Consider the following 24,059-nt stretch of genomic DNA (forward strand, 5'->3'; position numbering starts at 1 on the left):
CTCCAGCACCCCCAAGTCAGGATTAAGCGGTGTATAGATAATGGATAAATGTTGCTTATTTAGGTATTTATACTGAATGTAGTATAAAAATATTGAACATTTTAAACCATGTTGCAGCTGCTTTTGCTTTGAATTGATAACAGGTTCTTTCACACTTGGTAATCTGTGCTGTACTTGAGTATGATTGGGTCAAAAGACATGTGTAAGACGTGTGTAAGAAGGAGACCAGTTGAAGCATTCTTGGGTGAAATGGAAGAACTAGCATTAGCAAAATCAGAACGTGTACCACTGCTGGAAAATACAACATGAAAAGTATTCCACTGCCACATTTTCTAAACATAAAAAAACACTCACATTATGCGCAGCTTTTACAAATGTCACACAGATGATGATGTACGTGCACTGGGGTTAAACATTATTGTGAACACTGGTCAACAGGGAGTTGGGAGGGGCGACAATTGCACTCAGACTCTTTTACTGATCAATCGTACCTAATCTGGGAATGGCCACTGTGTGTGGCTGCAGGGCATTGGAGGATGGACGTCAAATTCACCTCTGAAAGTGCTTTCCAACCTTCTAATGAACAAAACCAAACGAATCCTTTTAGAAAGAACATCAGGACTAAAATCAGTTTGAGCAGAGCTGAAAACAGTCTCAAGGTTCACTTAGAGAGAAAAGCCAGGGCAGCCCAACTGCCGAGCAACAAACAGCAAAATAATTTTATTGTTAATAGGCGACAGTTGACATCAGCAGCACTGGCTGGGGAGCTGGGGATTATTTGTTTGGACTAAAGCTACACTGGGTATTTTTGCTCTTGCCAGTAGGCCGACTGAGCTAATGGTGTTTTGCCATTTTTTGAATGGGCTGACTGGGTTGGTTGATTGGCAATCTGCCCTGCACTATGATAAATTTGCCCTGTGTAATGAATTTCTCAACCCTCATAGTTACCAGTTGAAAAACCACATAATTTTTTTTTTTTCATCATAAGCAGCAATAACAACTAAAAACTGTAGCTACCTCATTGAGTGAATAAAATTAATGCTGCTTACATGTAATTTAGATTACATTAGCAAGTTCTCTGGTGAGTCAGAAGGCATGTACAAAAACTGACTGGATACCCAGACTTTGAAAGGATTAATCATACTTGATGGAAGCTCAGCGTCAGCACAGCGATGCTTGTGGGTGACTTTATTGTTCATGCTCTGAATATTAAGTTGATTACTGTGTCAGTCTTGTTTTCCCGACACAGCCAGAGCACTTAGTTTGCCAGTCAAGTAACACCTTTATGAATTTGGTATTGATTTTATTTTACAGTCTGGGTTAGGAGGTGTCATTCTGTATAAAAGTCATATTTCAACTATCCTGGTTGTGCATATTGATCTTTTCAAGCCATGTCCCCACAAGCTGTGCAAACTACAGTACACAACAGAAGTGAGTACACCTCTGGAGAACGTCATGTAAATGTGGAATGATATGAAATAAAATTATCTCTCCACAGTTATATTATCTTTAAGTTGACCAGTACAATATTTCCTCTCATGAACAATCAAAACAAATACTTCAAAAAGACTATATTGAAAATACAGTAGAAACTTGTTTCATCACTGAAACAGTCCAGCTGTGATTTCCTATTAGTCTAACTGCAGGGACATTGTTATAAAAGCACCTGTGAATACCAGAATCCTCTCAGTTTTGGACCAATGGGCTGCATTGTGAGACTTTACAAAGATGAAAAATGGCACAGGACGAGTGGTGGCAACCTAAAAATTCATTGAAACACAGTTGCATCAGTAATCAGAAGGTATAGAATGAGCCAGTTGTACCATCCTTCTAAAATGATTCCATGGACGGTGTCCTAATTGCACCGTCTAACTATGAAAAACAGATGGGCAAGTGTGTCAGACTTGGACCAGGGCTTATCGATGGAAATCAGAGTTTCTGTGAGGGCTCAGAGGGTACAAAGGACAGTGCATCATGTCTGCCTTTATGGATGGCATTCCGGTAAAAATCTCTCGCTTGCACTACGGCACTGAACTGCAAGAATACACAGTGTGAAAACGCATGAAAAGAAGCCTGATGATTATTCAGAGCACATTCCTCGGTCAAATAAGACCAAAACAAATTTGTTGGGTTCAGTTGGTCCTTGCATGTTTGGCATTAACCTGACCAGGACTTCCATGGAGAACACATAGTCCCAGCAGTTAAGCACGGAAGTGGGAGTGTGATGATTTGAGGCTGCATGAGTGCAAAAGGTGTTGGGGAAATTACATTTGGAGATAGCACTATGAATGCCTGTGGATGTACCAAAATATTGACTGACAGGGTGACTCCCAGTCTCCAGAAGCTTAGGAGAAGAGAAATAATCCAGCATCACACCACACATCACACCCGAGTTTCAAAAGAAGAACAAAGTCAAAACTATGACTAGAATCCAATCGAACAACATTAGGGAAGAGAAATGTGAAGCAAAACAACCCCTCCACCAAAGACGAGCTGAATAATAGTCTCTCTCTGAATCTTAGTAATGTACCCACATTTGCTGCACACAGTTCCTACTGTGGGACCTGTATTTTTAAAATAACAAATTTAAATTGTACATTTTTTAATTTTCCATGAGAGCAACTGCTCTGCGATTAAACTTAGAAGTAATGCAGTTACTGTAAGGTGATGTAAATTTGAACACATTTAAAATGTAAGTGATACTGCACACAGGTGTACTCACTTCTGTTGTGTGCTAGGCATACAGTATGTTGCACAAGCATACATTTCTATGTTCATAAATAACATTAATTTAGTCTGCAGAACCAAATCAAAACACTATTGTATAATAACATTAAGTATAACAGGAAATGTGTATTTTAACATAATTGTATATTATATACGTGACATGGAATATAAGAGAGACACAACTGACATTAAGAATAGGATTTCAAAACACAGAGATTTAGCATCAATGATAAAACAAAACAATCACATTTCTTTTGAGCATTTCTTCTCCGATCTGTAATCCATGTCTGATGAGAAGAGTTCATCGTTCGGTCAGTTCCCTGAAGTCAAGCGTTTACACTTTAAGTATAACCAGGCCAGCATAACCACGCCGCCTGGTTTCAGCCTCCAGCATAAGTCTTCTACAGAGCTCCTCAGCCTCAGGGTCTGTTTAGGTCCCTGCTGGACTTTTTAAAGCTGCAGGATCTGCTTAGTGTCTCTGCCAGCAGCTCTGCTATCCAAGAACAACATAGGGATCACATTGGATAGTTAATCTTCTCTCCTCATCATCATTCTAAGCATTACACATGTTGGACTGGATCTGCTGCTTCACCTGTTTGTCATAAGCGGCCTTATTTAGCGCTGCCACCAGCGATAATGCACAAGAGAGAACGAAATGTCTTGAAGTCACACAATACTGGAAAGCATGGAGAAATCTGATTTCAATGAATGTTAAGCAGCTCTATTGTATTCTCCTAGACACCTCAAACATTCACACTGGTGTTGCGGAGCATGTGTTAGCTTGCAGGTAAAGACAGGCTCTGTATGTCAAAAGCCACCAGAGCAAGCGTATGATAGGATCAGCTCCTGGACGTTGCTCTCTCCACCATCCTCCTCTCACGATTGTGGCAAGGACAGAGGTAGCCTTTCAGGTGCATGCGCACCTTGCTGTGCAGTGAGGCGTAGATGAAGGGATTGTAACATGCAGAGCTCATTGCCACTAAATGACAGCAGACTTGTAAGACATTTATGTAGCGCTTTCCCATAATGTGGAAGTCTGGGTCCAGGTCCAGCAACAGGTTCAGCACCTACACAACGACATGGAAATAGTTGTAATTGCAATGAATCTGCTCTAAATCATAAACATTCACAAAGTGCAGTATTTTGAAAAGTCACACTCTGCTCCCCCTCGGCCTTTAACAACAAAAAACACACTATAGATCAAAGCAATAAATGTGGTAATTTAGTTTAGAAATGGGCTGCAAGGTGGATCGGTGGTTAGCACCGTTGCCTCACAGCAAGAAGGTAGCCGGTTTGCATCCCGATGGGGGCAACAGAATCTTTCTGCGTGGAGTTTGCATGTTCTCCCCGTGCAGCGTGGGTTCTCTATGTGTTCTCCGGCTTCCTCCCACACGGTCCAAAACATGTTGAGGTTAATTGGTGATTCTAAATTGTCCGTAGGTGTGAATGTGAGTGTGCTTGGTTGTCTGTCTCTAAGTGTAGCCCTGTGATAGACTGGTGACCTGTCCAGGTGAACCTGCCTTCACCCTAAGTCAGCTGGGATAGGCTCCAGCCCCCCGTGACCCTAGTGAGGATTAAGCGGTGTATAGATAATGGATGGATGGATAGTTTAGAAATCTATCTTTTAGTTGTCTGATTACATTTTGGGTTAATGCTAATATCACATCACTCCATGTGACAAGTTAGGCTTTAACATCTTGTAGCACTAGCTTGGGGCCAATTTCATTAAATTCCCAACATGCATGCAGCAGTTTATGAAATGTTATCATTTCTTCTAACTCATTTCGGCATGTTTTTACTAATCATAGCAACGGCCATACTTGAGAGCCATGCAAGTGCATGCAAGGTCCTTGGAGGATTTGTCTATTTGCATGCAACAGTCACTTGCAAAACGTGACGACCGTCATTTGTAATCTGCATGTAAGCAGGGCGGGCAAAACACTCTCCAACTGCACTGCAACAACACATTCTATGTCTCCTTCAATTAATATGATGATGAAATCCTAATCTGCTAGCCTTTTGCATGGCTCATTGTGGACATAATGTTGGTTTTGGAGACACGATTACCAATGATGGGCTTCCGTGGTTAATGATGCATGAAATTCAATCATCTCATGGGCAGTTAAAGCCCCCCCCCCTTTTTGTCACTTCACTCTTACTGAGTTTGTGACGTGCAAGGAGATACCTATAGAAGAATCAAACTGGATCTTCTGGATTTGATCATGCTCTTTCTAACATTTCCCTTAACTGTTTAGATGAATCCTACTAAGAATGGCTTGCTGTTAGGATTTAATGTTTGATCTAACATTGTCTTAGAATCACCTGGAGAGGCAGCCAACACAGCGCAAACGCCAGCACCGAGGCCACCAGCAGAGAGAAGGTCTTCTTCCTCCTCTGGCTCCAGCGCTGCTGACTGTTGGATGGCTGCCCCGGTATGGAATAGTGTTTTAGGGTGACAGTAATGGCACAGTAGGATATGCTGACCGACAGCAGTGGGATCATGTAGGAGGTTGTGAGAATGAAGCAGGAGTAGAGCAGCCGCAGATTGCCGCTGTTTGGCCAGAATTCTTCACACACTACCAGATCGATGCCACTGGGCCGCAGGTCCAGGTAGCGAGTGTAGAGAGATGGAGGAGCAGCCAAGGCCAGAGACAAAAGCCAGACGCCCAGAGTTACTGCACCACAACCCCACACAGAAATCCTCCTCCGTACTGGGTGAGCTGAGACAAGGAAGGAATACAGACATGGCATATATCAGTTAAAGCACCAGGGGCTTTATATTTCACATCTACATGAGAAATATTTAGAATAAAACGTTGATTAAAATGTCTTTCAAATTAATAGAATAAATGTATCTGCGTGGTTAACTATCAGCATGCATCAGTGTCTACCACATCCCTGTCTTTTGGGTTACCAGCATCATATGGCACCAACAAAACACATTTTCAAATCCTACATGTAGTACGTTTACTTTTTGAGCATACAATAAAAGTAAAAACATAATGTTAAGTCCCTTACCTACAACAACATAGCGGTCCACAGCAATGGCAGTAAGTGAGAGCACTGATGCAAACACTGTGGCACATTGCAGCAAGGGAACCAAGTGGCAAAGAGGTCTTCCAAAAGCCCAACCGCGGCTGTCGAAGGCGTAAGACACAGTCAGTGGAACGCAACTCAAACACATTAGCAGGTCGCCAGCTGCTAAATTGCCGATGAAGAAGTTGGTGGCGTTGTGGAGTTTCTTGTCAGCCAGAATACAGGCCAACAGAAATGAGTTTCCGACCCCTGCCACGACCACTACGAGGCAGTAGAGCGGCAGGAAGAGAGGTTTAAAGCGCAGAAGAAGCTCCATGCCGATAAACATGTCCAAGGGGTCACTGTGGTTGAGTCCTTGACTCTGGCTGTCTTTTAGACTTCCTCGTCCTATTTCATGGCTGATGTTTCCAGTCACACTGAAATCCTTTTCCGTGAAGATATCCATGTCTCTGCAGGCCAACCTAAACATAAGGCATAATCAATGATTAATCAACATGTACAACAGGAATCATAAGTAAGTTATCAACCTCATATATGGGATTCTTCGGAGGTCACAGAGATAATCAGTATTTTCTGGAGAGAACTGACTGAATTCTAAATTAGTTAATAACAAACTGTTTGTACTTTTTTCATTGACACCAAAAATACATGGGTGGATAAACTGGATGCTGCCTCGGACTACCTCTTCAGAAGGAGATTGTTCTATTAAAGGCACTTTACGGTGCTATTTTAAATGTATGCTTTCAATGCTGTGCAGCATGAGCAACAATAATACAATCAATTCATCCATATCGTTGTGGTTCAGCAACTGAAAGTGATCACATGCTGTAGCTGGACACCACCAGCAAGTGCCTCTGTGGAAAAGTTTCCAGAACAACTGAGTGAAAATGAAACTTAGACAAGAACAAATAATTGGCAAGAGCAAGTTAACTCCTGTGTCTCTCTCAGGAGAATCTCACATAGTTTGGGGCTTTGGGGAGATGTAAACAAGAATTCTTCTGCAGTCATTTTTTTACTTTACTACATTCTGGCAAACTGCCAGCACCAAAAGTATGCAAATGAGGTTCTCAGTTCTTGGCTACTTTTATTCACAGTATATTCAGAGATGATTCTAGACGTGTAAGTCACAGCACATGTAAAAATCTTCATATTTTGTCTGTGTGTTATAGCTGCAAAAATGAATATTAGTTTCTGTACCTGTAGCGTGCAAAATGTTTAAACTGCATGGTTAGTTTTTTCAGTGCAGTGACTGACTATGCCAACCGAGTATGTTGTTGTCATCCAAAATTAATAAACTGCTTTGACACTTGTGGATCTGATTCAGACATAAAGTTAAGTCTTTTATTTCTCAGTTCCAAATGCCACAAAAGCAGTTAATCAACTCAGACAGAAATGTCCTATTGCGAGTGATCTGGTTTGTTTTGTCCTCACCTGAAGACACTGAATCACATCAGCAGAATTTCTCAGAAACGGCTATGGGAAGAGGTGAACTATGCCTGGGGAGCTGTCCTCTGTGTGCAGAAAATTGAGTTGAGTTTGAGAATAAATGACTTCATGTGCGAAATGTTTTAAAAGCTTAGCTGACTTGTCCAGAGAGCCATCTAGGATGATGGACCTTTTTTAACACCTCAGTGCCTTGTAATATATCATGCACTAAACTTTATACACGCCGGAGCCTTTTCCTTCGAATTGCTGCCAAATCCTATTTCTAGCCTCAGCTGCAGTCGAGAGCAGCCGTTAGATACATGGTGCCTGGAGCTATAAAAATATCCCTAAGAGGGAAAGTCACTGTGTTCAACTGTACAGCTTGGTTTAATCTGTATGACTGTAAAATGTTATCTCAGTCCTTGTATTCTGTAACTGTTGTGACTACATTAGCAGATATGGGAGTGTCTGTTTCAAGGTTTCGCTATTAATTTACTGCACAGAGACATCTCAAATTCCCAGAAATGACTATGAGAACATTTGGCAGAAAATTCGAGGATGATTCAAGGAGCTTTCATTACGTAATTTAATTACCGTCAACTTATCTTTCTTTTGAAAACAAAATCATGACCTTTTCCCAAAGATTACTGTGTTTCTGGCTGCAAAAAAGATTTTCTTTCACTAAGAGATACTGTTGTTATATGTATGTGTCTTTGTTTTTATGTTCTGTGCTGGCAAGAGGTCGGAGGCATTGTGTTTTCAGGCTGTCCATCTGTCCATCCCATTCTTATTAATGTGATTTCGATTTCAGCTTAAGTGAATTGCTTTAAATCTGACACAAACGTTAATTGGACTCAAGGATGAACTAATTAGAATGACAAAGGTCAAAGGTCAAGGAAACTCATAAAAGATTGTTATTTTCTTTTTTGCCATAACTTCAGAATTAAATTCTAATTAAATTCAGAAGGTCAAAGGTAAAGACTGGACAAAAGGCAGTAATCCTAGTTTGTGACCTTCCTATTTACAATTTGGCTCATAAATGTAGTGTTGTCTGGTGGTCAACAGGCTACTGTTAGATGTCGCAGTTTTCTACCAGCACATGTTCCTCATCTGTCGAAGACAGATTGTTTCCTGATGTCTCTAAAATTTATTGTGTACAGATTTGTCCCAAATGCATGCAGAATGTAATGTATTGTAAGCCAGATTTTTAAGTACTGCAAAGAATATGTGATTGGAATTGATTAGAGTATGAAAAATATTATTTTTGTAGAAAAAAATACAAAGAAAACTTTGAAAGCAGCAGACTGCTTTGCATGACTGACCCTGCTATTATACTGATGGAGTTAATGCTGTGGAAATGGGCATTATACTTAAAGGTAGAGTGTGAGACTTAAAAATAAAATAAATAAATGAACAGACGTTGCATTTAAGCCATTCACAGACAAATTCACAGAATATGAGTTAAGTCTATGAGTGCCAACCGAAATTTTGCACTGTGCCTTAGTTTTAAATCTGGTGCCTGTGATTACATTCCCACACTGGTGCACCAGTAGCAATGCATTTTATGTTAACTAGCAATGACTGAGTTGCTGTGATGAAGTAGGCTTTAGCAACTAGAAGTATGGCGATAAAACCTAGGAGGTTTCTGAATTAGAGGAAGGATTACTCTAAAGAAAGTAGACTAAAAAAAAAAAAAAAAAAGAAAGTAGACTAGAATTTTGTAATTCCTCTTATTGCCAGAAGGGGGAGACAAAAGTTATGTACCACAGATTGAATTTACCATGGGGATTAGTTGGTTACAGGTAATGTCACGAGGCCTTTGTGAACTATCAGCCCTATTTGTTTGCACTGGCCACAGCCCCTTCTGTCATTTCCAACTTGGCCAGTAATTGAATCTGGACTTTTTTTATGTGAATTTACGGCATTCTACCTTTGTTTGTCTTGCAGTGAATGAAAGCTTAAGTGATGTGGTGTATTTATTCTGGTGACAATGTGAGTGTTTTGTGTCTGAAAACGATCACTAATGTATGTTATGATTTTGTGCACAACACTGCCACATCCTCCGCTCTACTCCGTCGCTACAGGACACCTAACTAAAACCACATACCCAGTTCCAGCTTCATTGTGTGCTGGGGACACTGTGTCCTCCAGGGGTCCATGCATGTGAGGAACGGCACAGTGTTTACACAAAAACAAAGAGTGAGCCTCCTTCTGTGTTTTCAATGAGGAAACATCCAGAGGGGCACACATGGTTTGTTTTATTCTGTTTCCATCAGTAATATTCAGCATCAGTAGCCCAAATATTTGTGCGTCGTATGCTGGTTATATAAGGTGAGTGGAACAATTTAAACGGTTTTGTTTTTTTTGTTTTTTTTTAGAATATTTGCATTTTCCCTGACCAGGGTCTCTTGATGGAAATTAACCATGTGGCAGCTGATTATAAATGTGCTTGACAGTGTATGACTTTTTTATTTTTCAGTCTTTCTAAATGTTGTTACTGGCAGCAGAGCTTACATTTGAACGGCACCATCAGGGTACAGAAACTGATTAGCATGTTTGCTGCTCTTTCTAACAAGACTATTGGAAGCAGATTTTAGACGTAAGAAAGTCCATACAAATTCAATCAAAAGACACAGATTGGTGTGAGTTGAAAATAAGCTGCAGTTCATCCTCAGGGGAACATGAATGTCCAGTTTCATGACAATCTATCTGTTAGTTCTTGATGCATTTCACACAAATTCACCAAAGTCAACCTAATTAGGATAAGAGATAATAATACCACTAGCATTGTTTTCCCCCAGTTCTTGCACAATGGCTAAAAAGTGACTTGGTAAATGGTCTGCACTTATATAGCGCTTTTTTCCCCAAAGTGCTTTACAATATGCTTCTCATTCACCCATTCACACACACATTCATTCACCAGTTGTGACAGAGCTGCCATGCAAGGTGCTTGCCTGCCAGTGGGAGCAACTTCTGGTTCAGTGTCTTGCCCAAGGACACTTTGACTGTGGAGGGGCTGGGGATCAAACCGCCAACCTTGCGATTGGAGGACAACCCGCTCTGCTACCTGAGCCACAGCAAGTGAACCAACAAGAGGACAAACTGCAGATTCTTATAGGGCAGGATAGGTTACTTCAAGAAAAAAAATGTTTTGAATCACATGCTGTGGCCTTTCCATCCACTAGGTTTCAAGCTGAAGAAACATGAGTGGGAGATTTTAGACTATCAGGTCTGACTTGGGGCTACAAGGTGGCTTGGTGATTAGCACCGTCACCTCACAGCTAGAAGATCCCTGGTTCACATCCCAGTTAAGACGCCTGGGATCTTTCTGTGTGGAGTTTGTATGTTCTCCCTGTGTAGCGTGGGTTCTCACCACTTCGTCCCACAGTCCAAAACATGTTGAGGTTAATTGGTGATTCTAAATTGTCCGTAGGTGTGAATGTGAGTGTGCTTGGTTGTCTGTCTCTAAGTGTAACCCTGTGATAGACTGGTGACCTGTCCCTGGTGTCTCCTGCCTTCACCCTAAGTCGGCTAGAATAGACTCCAGCCCCCCGTTACCCTAGTGAGGATTAAGTAGTGTACAGATAATGGATGGATGTTTGAACTTCCGTGGGTCTTTGTCAGTAGTATCACATTTTGCACAGTTTCCTCTTTCTACTATGCATACACCCAAGTAAATAAGTCATCAACATAGCCACAGGAAAGCACGATTTGTGATGTTATTTTTATGAATGGAATGGAATCACGTCTGACAAATAATTGATCTTATTTTTTCTCTAAACACAGATCCCAGCTAGACTCATTTAAACCCACTGAGAAGCTGCTGCAGAAGGCTAAGAGCCTTCGAGACTGAAGCTGCCGCTCGGGTTGTTTTCTGCACAAATACAAAGCATAATAAACAGTCAATCTTTTGATGGAGTCTGGCCTGTGAAAGGTGACAGTGTAGCTGAGATCTTCCATCTCTTCACAGCAAGAATGATTCAGATGGCTGATAAAATCTTTAGCAGATGGATCCACTCCAGTGATTCAATATGTGTAGCACATCAGGGCAATCAGTTTGGAGAGCATGCTAGAAGATTTTTCATGTCCAATTCAAAACCTGTTAGTAACCATTACTTGTTCAGCAGCACTCTCCAATTTAGAGCTAGCTAGACACACTGGCAGACTGCACTGTCTTCCATTTCTAATTTGTTATGCACGTGTCAATAATCGACAGCGGGAATATGTTTTCTGATCCCATCTGGACTCACACCGTCTACCTTATCTGATAGCCTACAAGAAACCCACCCTTGCCTAGTAACGCTGTTGCCATGGCCTTTGTGGAAATCATCCAGACCCTGCAGCTAATTTGTGAGGCGTGATGAGAATTGAGAACCCTCAAAATGCAAAACAGGAAGGACGACTCCCGTAGATGCTCTCTTACCCTGTTCTGTCTGCTTCCTATCTTTCCCTACTTTTACTTTTTTGCACTCTCTGACTCCGCTGACATTTCTTAACCCAAGCACTGACTAGAAATGTTGTATTTCCATCATTCTGAGGCTGCTGAGGCATCCGGAGAGGCAGAGGTTAGACAAATGTGAATCACAAATGATGTCAAAATTGATTGGATGCAATTCCAATGAAGTGATCTAATGGCGTCCCTCATTACTTGGATCAGAATCGTAGGAGGCCTGCTTCTGCAGACTCGGCATTATCGTCAGTCAAAATGCGTAATGATTTCAGTGCAGACACTTCAGTGGTTGCTTGTTGTGTTTGCAACTTTGGATAACACATTATTGTCACTGCACGATGCCATCTCTGCAACTGAGATGTTTGTTTGAATTACTGTTATGGAAAAAAGATTTTCACTTTAGGCGCTTTGAAGCCAGCGCAGTGAATTTTCACACTGAAGCGCAACGGTCTTTCCTTGTCTGCAGGGGTAATGATCAGCTGCTGACCAAATGTTATTATCGCCTGCTGACCCTTTCATTAAATCGAGATGTGGCAGGCAAAACATTTGTTCTACAGCCGATGGCCATTTCTTAGATTTCTTCCATGAGATGTCTTCAAACATCCAAACATTTTTACTTTTATTTTGCTGCTATTGTAAATTAAGGCAAGTGACTATGTATAACATTTCAGAAAGCTTGTAATACAAAAAAAAAGAATTGCCTCAAGATAAGTCAAGACTAGTCAACGGGGGAAGTTTAATGGTGACACTTTTTAGCTAAAATCTTTTTTTTAGCTGTAGTGTTTTTGCCATAAGAGAGATCCCTCTAATAACATCAGTTCTGTCAAAGAAAAAAAAAAGGTTGTTTGCTGCTGCAGGGTAAGAACGGGGAGTCATACTTTACATAACAAATAGGATAAAATACTTTCCTACTTGCCAGACTTTTACCATATTTGTAGAAGAAGCTCCAGCAGTTGCATTCTTTATCTGCTATCTGTTCTCTTGCTTGTGTTCAGGGTGGGATTTTCCAACAACAGAGCTTATAAATGCAGTGCTGTTTTGTTTTCGAATCTGTAATTATGATTGTGCACTTTTCTGTCTCTGGTCTTCATTACATTGATATTTTGCACCACAGATCCCACGGAGTACCAGAAAAATGTTTCCCCTTAAATTTTGAGCTGAAATTACATCCCTTGTAGTAAATAGGCTAAGACATATTATAAATAAACATGCTTAAATGGTCTAGCTGATTTGTCATTTTAATGTTTTTAAGATATGCTTTTCTTTTATTAAAAAAATCTATGCAAAACATTTTTTTTTCATTTTTAAATTTTTCTTTCACAAGTGCAACAACTTTGCAAAATGACTCTGAAATGTTACATTGATTGCTAACATCACAAATAGAAATACAAATGGGAGATATTTATCAATAGTTAAAGCAAAGCTAACAAATACTTGCAAATGTTTTCAAAGAAATCCTAAAAGACCACCTTTTCTTCTTTATTCAACACTTTTGATAAACACGACACACTTAACAGCTGAAATGTTATTAAAAGCACTCAAGTTGCTTAAGAAAACAAAATGAAAAGTTCACCAGACACCATTTTGACACAAGCAAGGAATACTTGTGTGATTATATAGCTGAAAGTCACAGCTGATGCAGTGTTATATCATCACCTGCATGTGTCTGTCATATCTGATGTAATCTGTAAGAAATCTTTCTACATATTGAGGTCACTATTGCAATTCTGAGGGGTGACAGGCTTTCTTTGAACTCTAGTGCACAACCAGTATCAGCACTGTGTGTGTGTGCTCATGTTCAGTCCATGTGGGATTGTTTTATTCTGTCATCTTTGTATTTTGTGCAAAAAATTCAATATTATTCATTCACAGAAAAATCCAATATGTTTTCAAATGTAAAGCTATTGCGGTTCTGTCTGAACATTTTTTTCTTTACACGATTGCTCAGTAAAACAGTGCCATGTATTTCTGACATGCACATATACTGTGTGCACACTGCACACGCTTGAACATGTAACCGACATGAAATATGAAATGACCCCACAATCCACAGAACACAGAGTAAAATGTAAATGTACGCGCTTGCAATTCCACTGTGCAAGCAGTGTTGTATTTTTACAGACAGAGAAAATGATAGTTCAACATATGTAATTCATTTTATTCTTCAAATGCATGGCTCTCAGGAATGAAAAGGGCTGATGCGACTGGTCACATATGCTTTTTTTTCCTGTATGCTGCTTTACTCTGATATCAAAGAGCTGACCGTCTACAAAGCTGCCTGATCCTGCTAATTGGCATTTGCCTAAATTGGGTGTCTCTAATTGTGATTAGGTTATTACAGCATTTGAGCCGCCTTTCTAGGTGTAACTTCATATCATCCAGCCTCCTGTATGTTCACTGTAAAATGATGTGATAAGATGACACTTGTGAATGAGTAACTTGAAATAATAATTAACAGCAAATAAAAGTTGCAATTATACAGTTGTGCAAATTACACCATACCTCAAACATGCAAGCGTTTGTGGAAGATGTTGATGACATGTTGGTGAATGTTTCCTTACTTGTGTAAATGGGTTTCTGTAAATGTCAGTGCATGCAGTGAATCAGTGGGTAGAGATAAGAGTACCTTACCTGTGTAAACTGGAGGTACTAAGAAAATCCCTGTGTGGTGCCTCTTCAGTTTAGCAAATGAGGTTATTTTCTTCTTCTTTTCTCTGTTGCCTTTCTTCACTCCTTGTCTTTTGTAGTTACAGATGCTTTCATGCAGCCTAGAAGCCCACAGTCATACGAGGAGTCAGGCAGAGAGATGCTGTTTCTCACTCAGCATTGAGTGAGAGTGACAGAAGGAGGGAGAGAGAAAAGGGACCCGCATAACCTCTCTCCCTCAAATCCTCATAAAAATGTTCCCCCTCCCACCACTTCTCTTTTATTTTGTCTGCATCCACACACATTCACGTGTCAGATGTGCGTTCAGACACACAAAAGCACATGCTTTTCACACACACATGCATCACACAGATGTGCACCTGTGCAGCAACCTATTATTTGGCCTCAGGGGAGAGGACAACCTATTCATTTTGCCTTATTTCCTGTAAGAAAGCCTTGATTGCCTGACATACTCCCACACCTGAAGAGGAATGAGGGAGAAAAAATTAGTAACCGTGAGAGATAAAAAAAAGAAAAAAAAAGGACAGTCATATTTACTGCTCTGTCTCTGGGGAGATGAAATGTCCAGTTATTGCAGCAAAAAAAAAAAAAGCAAAGGAAAAAATTATAAAATTGCAGCTGCATACCTAAATATATAACATTCAAATGCACTTGTTGCTTCAGCATAATTTATCTGATTGCATCTAATTAGAATGACTTTATTTATCCCAAAACAACCTAAAAACACAAAATTAACAGAACGATCACAGAAACACGAGAGGCTGTGACTCCATCGACACCAAGCTGTGTTTGTAATGTCATGTCCTCCACCTATTTATCTTTGGTTTGCCCTTTGTAACGTAATGCCCTCCCAGAGAAACCCCTGCGTACACATCGACCACAGCTGCAATGAAAGCAGCATCAAATAATGTCAGGCTTCTTTTTTTTTTTTTTTTTTTCTCCTCTCCTTTCAGCTATTCCTTCCTCCCTCTCTCTTTCGGGTAAAGACAGCTCCTTACCACTATTGTTGGATGTGTGATGTGGATCTGACACTTTGCTCAGAAATCTGCTCCAAAGGTTCTTTCTGACAATTTCTCAATACATCAATTGAGGGATTCAATACAAGCCGGACCACTCAACTCAATAGAGAAAACTATCCAGAGAGGGAAAGAAAAATCTGAGAGAGACAGGGCGAAGCAGTAGATATGGATTGCTATATTTCAGATGAATTTTGTGCAGCAGGTCTCTTTGAAAGAAAGCTGAATGTGAGATTGGTTTGTGTCTTCGCTGTGAAAAGCTCGTAAAGGATGAAAGGGAAGGGGATTTTCAGCTGCAGGTCTTGAAGATGAATAGAGAAAATAAACACATTATCAGAAATGCATAAACACAGGTTTGGTTGTGTGACAAGAATCAAATGTCAAACATTTTTTTATTTTTAAGACAACTACAATTTTTGTCTTTGTTTAATTTGAGTTCATGCATTATGTGATAAAGTGATGCCGTACTTCTTAGACTGACGAATAATTATAGTGGCTTCTGTTCTCAGCTGATATATGAGCATGCTTTTAGCATTCAGCCATAGAGGCATACGGTGACATTTATTTAACCTTGTTATCAGAGTGTCACAGCCGTCTGTGTAATTGACTAATTGACTGTCTGTGAAAATGCTGCAAGTCATTTTTGTTGAGGCATATTGATGTGTCACTGTGTGTGTCTACACATGTAAGTGTTTAGGTGTGTGTGTATACACTGCAAGTTTTTATAATGAAATTGCTTGTACATGATTTGACAGCATTGTATAAAAAATGATTTTAAAAAAATAGAATAATAGCAGAAAACAGTTTTTCTTAACTGCTGCACAAATTACAATTACTGCTCAAATGGATTTATTTTTCAGTAGGGCAGGTAGTGTTCAGGTCTGACGTAAAATTGGCTGTAATTGATATTCTTGTATTGATAATTATCAGTGTGGAGCAGGTTGCTTGTAGCGATGCATCAGCAGGTGTTATCACCAGAATATGCAGCTCCTCCTGACTTTATTTTATTATCTATTACCACAGCTTTTTGGTTTTGTCATTGATTCTTAAGTGTTTCTGTTGTGTTCTCAGTGTCCACTCTCTTGTCCCTGCAGACCAGCACCTCCCACCTACCCTGCTTTCCCACCTGTTGTTTCAGCTCATCCTCCGTGCCCCTCTGATCACCTGCTGCCACTCTGACAATCAGTTGCTGGACCATATAACCCTCCAGCTCACCATTCAATCACATGCCAGATTGTTGTTGGTTCTCAGCTTTCATGTGTTCTGCGTTTGAATGGTTTGTACTCGTATTTTTTAATAATAATAATTTTTAATTTGTTATCAACTCTGTAAGTCAACACAGAGTTTCCACATCTGGCTACGAGTGTGTTCACTTGAAAGGGGACGATGTTAGCACCAGATGACCAGTAGTAAACATGGACAGGTCTAGAAAAACAAATTAGAATCCTAAACCAAGATGAGAAGCTCTGAAATATAATACAGACAAAAAGCAACGCAACAGCTGTAGTCAGAGTCAGGAAGGAAAGCTGGCATGCATGGATAATTAATAGGCCTATCAATATTTCTGTGCACAAGTTGTTTTATGTAGGTTCTTTCGAGGTTCAGTTTAATTATCATCATGCATCAAAGTATTGTATAACACAATTACAGATGTAATCCTCTTACGCTGCTGACCGAGAGACAGATTCGATACTAAGAAATGAAGCAATAAAAACAAAGCAATTTTCATGGTGACGTGTAGGATAATTTCAGTAATCTTACATCCTATGTCACTCTAATGGCCTGTAAGGCAGTTTCAGTCCTATTCATTCAACTGCAACATTAGTGATGGTCCTGGGTTTGGGAGAAAGTAAAGAAAAACAGAAAAATATATAACATAAAAACTGAATTTAAACATATAAGTAGAGTTACTGCACATTTTATATGGTCAATAAGTATGCTATAAGGTTTTTGGTGTCAGGATGATGTCACTCTCTAAAGCATATAGAACATTGAAATGCTTATCATAACCTGCTCCAGAGCAGGTCAGGTGATTGGCATGGTTACCATGGTGATGTACCTCGCTTATTAGTGAGCCACTGTCATGAAAACCCAGAATTATACCTGGCTAACTCTAAGTCCTGCTTCATTGCTTCACAGGCCTCAGGTTAATGAGGATGCATTCCAGACCAACATCTTAACAACCACCACGACCCTCAAACACAGCTGTAAGTCTGGTACGTAGCCATTTTTGTCACTCTAAGAAGAAAACTAACAAAAGCTATCTGACCATCTGTGTTAGGCACCAGGTGACAAACCTGACTGATCTTTCCAGCCAAAAGATCATCTAACACCCTCTTGGAGACAAAACATCTGCTGCCTCCTGGAAGAAGCAATAATGGCTCAGAGTGTCAGTTCTAAGAATCCCCAGAGCCGAACCGAGCTGTTGCCTGTTGACCTGCAATTTACCTCCCAGACTCTCTCCTGCTAACACTTAGAACTTTATACATCTGAATGGCATCACTCACATGAGACACATAAATTCACATTCACCAAAACTGACTTTTTTTTCTTACTCATGTACAGTATGGTTAAAAAGTATGTTCTTATTGTTTGAATGTGCACATTTCTATGCTTAATATATTGATGATAAGATTTCACAAAGTACACTCATGTTAAAACCATTCATTGATTTAGTAACAGTGCAAGATAAACATGTCATGTTTGATCTTGTTTTAAGCCCCTAGGCATCAGAACCTCACATCTTTTTTCATTGTATTTGTTTAATAACCGCATATGTATATTTAGGGAATGATCTTGAAATCATTTCTAAAGGTATTTGGCCTCTGACCTCTCATGAACAGTGTATCTGGAGGGAAGGAGTAACATCCTGCCTGGAAATGAACACATCATGATGAGTTAGAGTCTGATCTGAGTTTATCCTCAAAATGTTTCCGATTAGGATCATCACCGGAATGCAGCTTCAGTTCTCTTGTGGTTGCGGCTTGTTCTTCCTTTACCACCGTATCTGTGTTCCCCAAACTCTGTCAACGGGCAATTAACACAGCCTTTCTTCCTGCTAAACAGGTGAATTTAGAAATCACAAATTGTTTCTTAGTTCTAAAGTGATCCTAAATCTCTCATGGCCAGTGATAAGAGCTTTCATTCAGTTTGCTTACCTGTTGCATAATTTCATTGCCAAACTTCAGTCCTGCATTCATTGACTCACTTATTTTCTATGTATAGTTTAGGAGTGTTATGTCATCACTGTAGCAGTAGTTAATACTTTTTTTTTTCTGAATGATTATGACTGTGCTGCAATGTATTTCTTTGGTTGGGAGTCAGAGGTCACTGAAATCAGAATTTACGACTTCTAATCAGAACACTAACCACTTTAATTAGATGTGATACATTTTATTTAAAGTCAACTTGAAATATTAATTTACCACATAAGGGAGCAGGGTGGAGCTCTGATGCAAATAAGTACAATTTCAGTCTTGAAGTGTGGTTACGCTACATTGTTGTGCTACAAGATTGTTAACACTGATGCATCAGTGCATGAGCAACATTTTGCTGTTGTTGCAGCTCAATGTGGATTACTTCCACCACCTTTAAGTCCTGTAAAGCATTTAGCTCAGTGGTTCCTAACCCTATGCATTGTTACCAGTCTGAGGAATTGTGAGACGATTAAGACGGAAGAAAAGGAAAACAAAAAACACCATAGAAATCTGGAGTTTTCTTTACTCTGTGCTTTACTTGTGAAGCAATCGAAAATTGTGCTTGTTTGGGCTTTAAGCAATTATGTAAATAAAGCATTGTTTTTAGAGGATTAGAGGAAAAATCTGTCTTTGATGGATGTGCTCTCATCACAGACATTTGAAATGTGCAAAATGACCCTCGATTAGAAACTGCTTTTTGTCACAAGCCAAAAAGGTTCAAAATAACTGTTTTGATAATTAGCAATGTGCTGTGTGTTATAATGAAGTGTGGAAGTTTTTATGTGAGAAATCTTAAGCTTGAGAGATTTGGAGAAATGTGAAAAACAAATATATTGAAGTAAGAGAATGACACAGTACTAAACAGATGAGCGTACGTGCGAGACAGGCTGCTTTTTACATTTGCGGACACGTTGCAAAAATAATGTCATTCCAGAGCATCTTGAATGTTTGATTTGCATTATCACTGAACTATGATGTTTGGAAGGTGTTGCGGCGCAGCATGCATGCCTCGCTAAAATGTCACAGACTGTCTAATTTTGTTTCAGTGCCCCTTGAGGTTACCGTCAGTAACAAACATTGCGGATTAGATTGGCCGCACATCCCGCCGCGGCTCTGACCTCCCTGTCTGTACGTACACGAGCCGCCCTCCAGGGAGGCAGCACTATGGCGTCTGAAGGAGGAAAAAGCACAAAGAGAACTGAGATGAGCATATTAAGAGGATTAGCGGTTGAAAGAAGAAAAAAATAAAAAACAGAGAGATGGTACTTTAAAGTGGACACAGAGGAACACAGTATTGATTAAAGCAAGCTGCTCTTTAAGTTACAATAAGACATTTAACAACAAACACAGTGTGAGGGTGCATATATTTGTGAATTGGAAGAAGAGGGATTGCAAGGACAATACACAGCAAGATGTGTAGTGGATGCTACAAGCATGCTTTACCAGAAAGCAATGTTCTTTGTCAGTTTATCTTAATTTCACGCATGGATGCTACCTTCATCTTTAAGGTAATCCAGTGATGTGAAAATCCACAACTTTCATGTCTTTGTTTGTCCTTTAAAAGAAGTTTTCACACTTGTTTCTGTTTTTTTTTTCCAAATGTTTTCGTACTCTGAAAACCCACAAAGATGACCCCAGATGGTTATTTTGTTTACACCGTGGCTCTTCACTGGCTGCGGTAAGCACGGCAGCAAGTACTGCAGCGAAACAACTTTTCAACACAAACTGCGTTTGATTCAATCTAGACAGTAGACATACTGTTAGGAGTTCATCTGTAAGTAAAATAATGTACAAGTTGTACTGCTTGGTTCAAACATGAGTCATTTCTGGTCAGGGAAATTATTGTTAATATTTTGAAGGCTGCTGTAAACACGGTGAATAAGCACTTTTACCATTCAATCCCGGTTTCACAGAATTATTGTAGATTTTCTCTCAAAGAAGAATTTTGCTAAAGAATTTCTTCCGAGCTCCATTACCGGCTTCCATGATGCGTACATTTTCCTGACTGTGACGAAAACAAAACACGTCTGTGAATAATTGTCAGCCAATTTTCACAGATAACTCTTGTGCGCCTTGTTGTTCTTTGAATGTGTTTGCCCATCATTATGTTCAGTGATAGCTTATCGACTACAAATTATTGCTGCTGCTGCCTGTTGCTTTTTTTTTTTTCTTCTTTGTCTAACAAGTTGGCGCTGGAGCCTGCTGGGGACAGAATGAGCTGTGACCTGCCAGATGAAATGAGCAGAACATAGTTAGATTGTGTTTGAGAACTGCTGTGGTTTCACATGCTTCTGTTAGCTCAGGCACTATTTGCTGCTGTTTACTCTTGTCTGGTGTGGCAACATCTGGCTGAGAGACCTGTGATTTGCAGAACACATGGCCTCGGATAAAAGTAATATAAGCCACGCTGAAAGAAGCCGGTGCTGCCTTGTGAAACATTGGCTTTAATTACACACTATATTTCGCTGACATTTCCCAAATTATGTAAAATAATGCAACATTTCTGATATTTTGACCTTTTAAACATATCTTGCCTCTAGAAACTGTGGAAATTGTATTTTTGATGCACACATGGAGCCTCTATTTTGAGAAATTGTGCAGAATCCCGTTATGTGTCAGTTTTTCCTCCTTCACTAGAAAACCTGTATATGCTTTACATTGCTGCGGACAGTTTTCCAGAGAGACACGTTCATGAATGACATTGTCCCCCCCCCCTACTTTACAGCTTATTTTCATTCATGTCAGTTTGGTATGAAAATCAACTGGCAGGTACTTATATCCTGCCATTCTCACGTTGGTAGACACTTGTGTAATCAGTCAGTCTGTCCACTCCCACTCCCCCAGCTAAAAAGGTTAAAGCTGTGCATCACAGGCAAGTATATGGTGGCAGCTGTTGGCTGGCTTTTTGACAGAGCCTGAGTCTGTCAGCGCTACGAACACTTTAAAAGGAATCGGGCCTGATATTGATGTCGCTTTAGAATCAATTTGAGGTGCCAGAGTGACAAACTACAGCACTTCAGAGTTCTCCATCAAATCTTTTCGAAGTATTGACAAACAGGACAGTATCATTCACAAGCAGAGCTCTGGATGAGAGGGTACTCAGAGTTCTACCCTGTAGAGTTTAAAAGCTCTAGTACATAACTCATTATTAAAAAACAAAAAACAAAGCTACAGCAATCGTTTTAACAAAATGGTTACAGTTTAGTGTGTTGCTAAATGTTCACACAAATCATGCTTGCAAATGTTCCCTCTATCTTCACTCTTGAGGTGACTCTTCTCAGCGCACTTCACTGCAGACTGTCATATTGCAAACAACACAGATTAGATCAGGAGATGGAAATAAGTTGCTTTGTCGTCTATAGTGTACACTCTGTGCCACCTATGTTATCTGTTTGTTTGTGTGCAGCAATAAAATAGTGGAATGAGTCAAGCAAGCTGCCAGCAAGACATACATATCCACATTTGCTGGGTAGAAGATTAATACCGGTGTGCGATGTTTGTTGCTCGCATACTGCAGAAGTGACAACTGAAAAAAATAACCTGCTGAACTTTAAACACTGTTCTATGCTTAGATGTGAGGTTTGCAGCAGCCTTAGCTCTGTCTCTTCCCACTCTCAGTGTTTATTCTGCAGCCTTGCTGATCCTGTCTCAGCCTGGCCATCTTTCTTTCATGACCCAGGAATTGACTTCCTGTCTTCCTGCAGAGCTGCCTCTTAAATCTCTGTCTTATTGTATATTATTATATTACATTTTTAAATATGGTTTCCTTTTGTTGACAGTATTTTTTCCACACCAGTTTACAAAAACATGCCCATCTTCCAGTTGGCCAGTTGTTCAGTCAATCAGATGATTTTTTGCACAGACAGTTATGGTCCCCTGAGGAGAAATCCAATTGGCTTTGGTGATCTCCAACCTTTTCTCTATAGGGTTGCCAGCAGGTCAGGGTTTTCACTTATCCTGTCTCAACATTTACTGATGGAATGGCAGAGAACTGCATATAGTCGATGTGATCACACCATGAATCCCAATGACTGTGGTAATCTTTTGACCTTTCATCTAACACCACCGTGAGATTCATGTTTGTGGATTTGATTGGAATGTTTCCACAAACGGATGCCATGACAGTCTATATGTATATTCATGAACCCCCGTGACAATCTGTAATTTGTTGATCACTGATTCATCATTAGCTTTCTGTCTTTTGTATTGTGTAATGTATATATATAAATCTTTAAGTTCATGCTACTTTATATATATATATGTGTGTGTGTGTGTGTGTGTGTAGGTGTGTGTGTGTGTGTATGAAAAATGCAGTCAAACTAATGCCCTTCCAACCAGTTATTCTTAGAATATAAAACATGTATCTTTAGTAAAAGCCTGGTACTTGGATGTTTAGTTGGTGGGTACTCGATGTGAGAGCCGGCACTTAGGTTAGGAGCACCGCCCCTTGTAGGTAGGGTTAGAGAGAGCCCGCCCTCCTTATAAGCGCAGGTGAGAGCCATTAGTGCCTCTTTGTTTGAGGCCTGGTAGATGTGTGGTGGGATTGCTGTGTCTGTGCAGGTAAGGGAGATTTTAGAAAGCAAGAAAGGTTCAAACAACAAGAAAGGTTTTGATGGGACTGCTGTGGCTGTGCAGAATTGTGGTGTGACTGTTTTCCCTCTCAACTCGGTTTGATTAAGGCCCTGTAGGCCCATGCTGAAGAGGACATGAGTCAGCCTCACTGGGTCCCAGTATAAAGTCAGTCAGCTCCACCAGTGGCAGTCTCTTATAGAGCCAGAGATTGAGAAGGTAAACTGTATGGTAATGTAGGAGGGTTATTCCCTCTGAGGTATACTTGCCAGTAAATATAATGTGTTTTCCCTCTTTCAGAATTAATGCCAGACTGCTGCTTTGCCTGGACTGGATTTGCCATGTGGTCCAGTGGATGTGTCTCTTATGATTGTGGATTGATAATCGGCTCATCATAAGTTGTCTACTGCCATCCATGTTTGCTTTGATGTCTGAATTTTATTGCTCTGTGATATTTGATCTCTATTGAATGATGAATTTGTAACCAAGAACCAACCGAGAACTCATTGTATCTTCTTTGTTTGTTTCTCAAGCAGTGGGAGGATCTGCGGGGAGTACGCGTGGTATACACACCTTTCTTTGCATGCAGTGTGGTAGGTCTGAAGTGTGGTGAGCACCTAAACTAGTTTTTAGATTTACCTCAGTCTGCAGTGTTTATTAAAGTGCTTTGCAGTGATCACGGTGTGCACGTGGTGAGTGAGATTGGGTTTTGCAATAGCATCTCCCCGCGGTGCGTACCCTGTCTGATACCTTTTTATATATTTTGTAACCAGTTGGTTCAGTTGCATTTTAGTTTTAAATGGTTGTTAATAGTACAATATTAAATGCTTGGTCTTAACCTGATTATTGTCCTTTTCTTTTATCTTCTTTTAATAATAAATACTGAGTTTTTGACTTGAATGCACGTCTCCGGCTGTCCTTGTACCTGTAAAATAATTTGTTTGTGGGTTCAGGCAGAGACCCTCACACTGG

At 40.1% G+C, this 24,059-nt stretch overlaps 1 protein-coding gene across 1 annotated transcript; it reads right to left on the reverse strand.

Moving 5' to 3' along the window:
• Positions 1-3,566: 3,566 nt before the first annotated feature.
• Positions 3,567-6,208, reverse strand: LOC103356350 (prolactin-releasing peptide receptor). The gene is made up of 3 exons (XM_008280454.1): positions 5,746-6,208; positions 5,050-5,447; positions 3,567-3,794 (listed from the first exon to the last, which is right to left on the reverse strand). Exons 1-3 carry the CDS (start codon positions 6,206-6,208, stop codon positions 3,567-3,569), a joined length of 1,089 nt encoding a protein of 362 aa, XP_008278676.1.
• Positions 6,209-24,059: the final 17,851 nt, after the last annotated feature.

Source organism: Stegastes partitus, unplaced genomic scaffold (assembly GCF_000690725.1).
Source record: "Stegastes partitus isolate 25-593 unplaced genomic scaffold, Stegastes_partitus-1.0.2 Scaffold194, whole genome shotgun sequence".
Classification (NCBI taxonomy): domain Eukaryota; kingdom Metazoa; phylum Chordata; class Actinopteri; family Pomacentridae; genus Stegastes; species Stegastes partitus.